The sequence below is a fragment of the Salmo salar genome, unplaced genomic scaffold, assembly GCF_965601325.2.
Source record: "Salmo salar unplaced genomic scaffold, fSalSal1 ptg000117l, whole genome shotgun sequence".
Lineage (NCBI taxonomy): Eukaryota > Metazoa > Chordata > Actinopteri > Salmoniformes > Salmonidae > Salmo > Salmo salar.
This window is the reverse complement of record NW_027675317.1, coordinates 1,218,806-1,223,307: the sequence shown is the minus strand read 5'-3', so window position 1 is coordinate 1,223,307 and position 4,502 is coordinate 1,218,806. Positions and strand designations below refer to the sequence as shown.

The 4,502-nt window shown below is 40.4% G+C and overlaps 1 protein-coding gene across 1 annotated transcript; it reads left to right on the top strand.

The window, feature by feature from the left end:
• Nucleotides 1-361: 361 nt before the first annotated feature.
• Nucleotides 362-1,473, top strand: LOC145866001 (uncharacterized). The gene has a single exon (XM_082970886.1). It carries the CDS (start codon nucleotides 362-364, stop codon nucleotides 1,259-1,261), a length of 900 nt encoding a protein of 299 aa, XP_082827012.1. The 3' UTR covers nucleotides 1,262-1,473.
• Nucleotides 1,474-4,502: the final 3,029 nt, after the last annotated feature.

Below are 4,502 nucleotides of genomic sequence, written 5' to 3'. Positions count from 1 at the left end.
CAGGCTGATGGAAAAGCCAAAGAGCATTTTACTGGTTGAAGTGTTTTTTAAGTACAAAGCGGTTGATTTGCGACGACGACACAAACATATTAAGCAGGAGATTCAAGCGAGCCTGACAATTATAATCCAAAGTAGTGTGAAATGAACTCATTAGCAACCTGGTAATGGAGGTTACTCCCCTGAGCAAAAATCTTTTCTCACCAGCAAACATAGAAAAGGGCCTCCAATCTTAGATGTTACTACTAATGTGAAAACAAGACAAAATATGACTATTGTTGCTCATTTTAAGACAAATGTCAAGTAATCATTACATTCATTACAGATGTCAATTGTTGTACAACATCATGGCTACGCTGTTGGCATGACCTTTTACAGTGGATTTCTGCTGTTGTGGGCCTTTAACCATCTGTATGACTTTGTCATTCACACAGGAGAGAGACGGGACTATCGTGGATCCTCTGGGGAGCCTCAACAACCTCATGATGCTGATGAGGCAGAGAAGAGTCTCTCCAGATCAGAACTCCTCAAGAAACACCAGCAGAGACCCACAGGGAAGATAATTAACCTCTCTGACTGTGGGAAGAGATTCACCTCATCAGGCATTAAAATTCATCGGAGAAGCCACACAGTAGAGAAAGCTTATTGCTGTACTCAATGTGGGAAGAGTTTTGATACATCTAGCCATCTTATTGTACACCAAAGAACACACACAGGAGAGAAACCATATAGCTGTGATGAATGTGGGAAGAGTTTTACTCAGCTAGGCAACCTGATAACACACCAGAGAACACACACAGGAGAGAAACCATATAGCTGTGATGAATGTGGGAAGAGTTTTACTCAGCTAGGCAACCTGATAACACACCAGAGAATACACACAGGAGAGAAACCTTTTAGCTGTGATCAATGTGGGAAGAGTTTTACTCATCGAAGCAGCCTGATATCACACCAGAGAATACACACAGGAGAGAAACTTTCTAGCTGTGATGAATGTGGGAAGAGTTTTACTCATTCAACCAGCCTGAAATTCCACCAGAGAACACGCACAGGAGAGAAACCTTTTAGCTGTGATCAATGTGGGAAGAGTTTTACTCATCGAAGCAGCCTGATATCACACCAGAGAATACACACAGGAGAGAAACTTTCCAGCTGTGATGAATGTGGGAAGAGTTTTACTTGCTTGCGCAATCTGACTCTTCACCAGAGAACACACACAGGAGAGAAATCCTATAGCTGTACTCGATGTGGGAAGTTTTTTTAAAAATCTAACCATCTGACGATACACCAAAGAAGACACACAGGAGAGAAACCCTATAGCTGTACTCAATGTGGGAAGAGTTTTGTTCAATCTGGAGAACTGAAGATGCACCAGAGAAGACACACAGGAGAGAAACCTTATAGCTGTACTCGATGTGGCAAGAGTTTTGTTCAATCTGGCGAACTGAAGATACACCAGAGAACACACACAGGAGAGAAACCTTATAGCTGTGATCAGTGTGACAAGAGATACTCCGATAAAAGACATCTGATCAAACATCAGAAAATACATGAAGGAGTTGTTTCATGATATCAATGAATTAATGTCACAATGTAGAATGTTTTAACATTGTAGAAGGAGTATTTTAATGATGTCACAATGTAGAACCCTAAACGTTTGTCCCCTGTTCTATTGATTTCAACATGATATGGATATTAGCCTCAGGGGGAAAATCCAGGCTCTGAAATGGAAGAGTTACTATTTATGTGATTTAACAAAAAGTGACTAACACAAAAAGAGTTGTGTTACACTTACCACGTTGGTGACGCACTTCAATCAAAATGTATCTGGCTGTTTTCTACAAATTGTCCTCTAACCAGGGATGTACACATTATTCCCAGATTCTGTGTGGTTTTTGAGCTGTTAGTTTTAACAGGACGTGCAACCTCATCTCCCTCCTCTCGCACAAATGATTTCAACATGATATCGATGAGTTATGACAAATAAGTGTTGTGTTCCTTTGTTTAGCGACCCCTAAATTTAAATGCATCACTCCAAAATGTAGCTGACTGTCTTCTGCAGGTTGTCCTCTAACCAGTGAGGTAAAATATATCTCCATTTCCATGTGTTTTTTGTTTTGTTGTGTTAGTTTCAAGAGCAGATTCAACCTGATTTCCCCCCAAATGGATATAAGATTTGTGTTTTGCATTTAGGCAGTGCATTGCCATGGATCAGAATTTATTTTGACTGCACGTTTTTCCGTATTGGAGATGAGTTTTGTTTGGGCTCGTTCCAAGGGGACGAGAGTTCTAGAAGCTAGTGAGTTTTAGGAAGAGGAGAGTTCTAGAAGCTAGTGAGTTTTAGGAAGACGAGAGTTCTAGAAGCTAGTGAGTTTTAGGAAGACGAGAGTTCTAGAAGCTAGTGAGTTTTAGGAAGACGAGAGTTCTAGAATCTAGTGAGTTTTAGGAAGAGGAGAGTTCTAGAAGCTAGTGGGATTTAGGAAGACGAGAGTTCTAGAAGCTAGTGAGTTTTAGGAAGACGAGAGTTCTAGAAGCTAGTGAGTTTTAGGAAGACGAGAGTTCTAGAAGCTAGTGGGATTTAGGATTCTATAGAAAGAAAAAGGAGAAACAAATAATACTATTGTATATTATTATTTAGAAATAAGGTTTTTTTTCTTGTTTTTAATTGTTGACATCCAGTAGACACCATGTTTATATTGGTGAAGGTGAAGCATTGTAGTTGATTATAATGTGAAATGGAAGTTGTTTTCTGTTGGTGGTGCTCAAACTTTTCCAACATAAATATAGGATATATTTGTTGTCTTAAAGGGGAAGGTGTTACAGGCTTTGGTTTTTCCATTTATGTTTTGAGGTTGGACTTTAGCACGTCTAGCTCGTTAGCACGTCTAGCTCGTTAGCACGTAGGACGCACTGATTGGTGTCACCTCGTTAGTCAGTATGTGTTACACCTGTGCTGGCTTGTCCATCTCGTTAGTGGGAAGGTGTTTCACCTGAGCTGGTCCAGGTTCTATTTAAGAGTGTCTGGCCCAGTGCTCCAGTTGTCTTGATACATGTGGAGAGTCAACACCTTTAGTTGCTCCACCTTTTTGGTTTGCTTCCTGTCTTTAAGTTTGGTGTGGGTTTTTCTTTTGTTTTCCTCTTCTTGGGCAGATTTAGTGGGTCTCATGGTGGGTGTCTTTTAGGTCCCAGTTGTTGTTACTAGTCAACTTCCAGTGGACACCCCCATAGTGTCTTTCAGAGCCCCTCCTAAAAAACAAGCTTATATTTTGGGTTGGATATTGCATCATATTGTTGATATTTTAATCAATGGCATTTCCTTACAATGCTCATTAGTCTTTCAGTTGTTATTATTGTTTTTTGTCCTCATATTTGTGTACTAAATATTTCTGATTATTTTCATAGTTTTTTCCTGTGAAGCCATTGTGTTGCATCCATGTCTGACATGTGCTGTATAAATAAAGCTTGATTTGATTTGAACATATTGTAAAACAAATTTACCCAATGACTGACCAATCAACAAACTCTTGGCCCACCTTAGTATGAAAAACTGTATCAATCCCACTTTTCCAGCCTGCTAAAGGCGTGGTGGAGTGGTAAACACCACCCCCGGCTCTACCAGGGGCTTGAGGTGGTCTCCCACAGCTCTGCTTATGTCATGTTCTGTGGCCTTGCTGTTCCATTTCTTGACTGCCCCTGCAACACAGAAACACATTTAGTTATATTATATAAAACACTCAAAGTAATGGATATGGAGCATCTATGGCCTCAGTTACACCTGGCACCTAAATGTGACTTCTGTCATCTGATCACTCCAAGCTGCATTAGGTTCAGATCTACCAGGATGGGCCTTTGACATCGTCTGGATGCAGTCAGGCCACTGATTATGCATAAGCAATGTAAAGAGATGGGGTGAATGAGTGGAAAAGTACATTTGACACAAATTACCTTCATAATATCAAAGAACAAATGTGTGTGCCTGAGGGGAAATTAACTTTCATACAGCCAACAGGGATGAGAAATTACACCAATATTAGTGGATAATTTGCACTAATGTAAATAAACATAGATGGAACATATTCCCTTTAGCTGACGTGATGAACCGCTAAGGGGACATAAATATATACCATCTAAACCATGTGTGACCTCTCACCTCTCTGGCTGTAGAAGTGTTCTTCCTAACCAGTCCCTCAACAGCTCTCTGACTGAGCTCTACCCTCACTGGGTCTTCAGAGGAGAGGAAGGCTGAGGAGGGATGGAAGGATGAATGGATCAGTCACTCAATAAAGTGTAGAGCTGCTGTCTGACAAAATCACTATTTTAGTAGTTCATTAAAGTAAATAAGGCTTTATGACTGCTGAATACCAACTATCAATCACTTAGATCATGTATTTTCAGGTAGAGATACATCCTTGGGACGTCCATAGCCCGTTGAAGTTGACATTTAAAATGGTTAAGGTAGGGGTTAAGGTTAGGGTTTAGGGTAGGGATGTCCCAAGGATCCCAGA

Excerpts from the sequence above, each read along its gene's own strand:
- LOC145866001 (XM_082970886.1), top strand. The coding sequence starts at position 362 with ATGACCTTTTACAGTGGATTTCTGCTGTTGTGGGCCTTTAACCATCTG.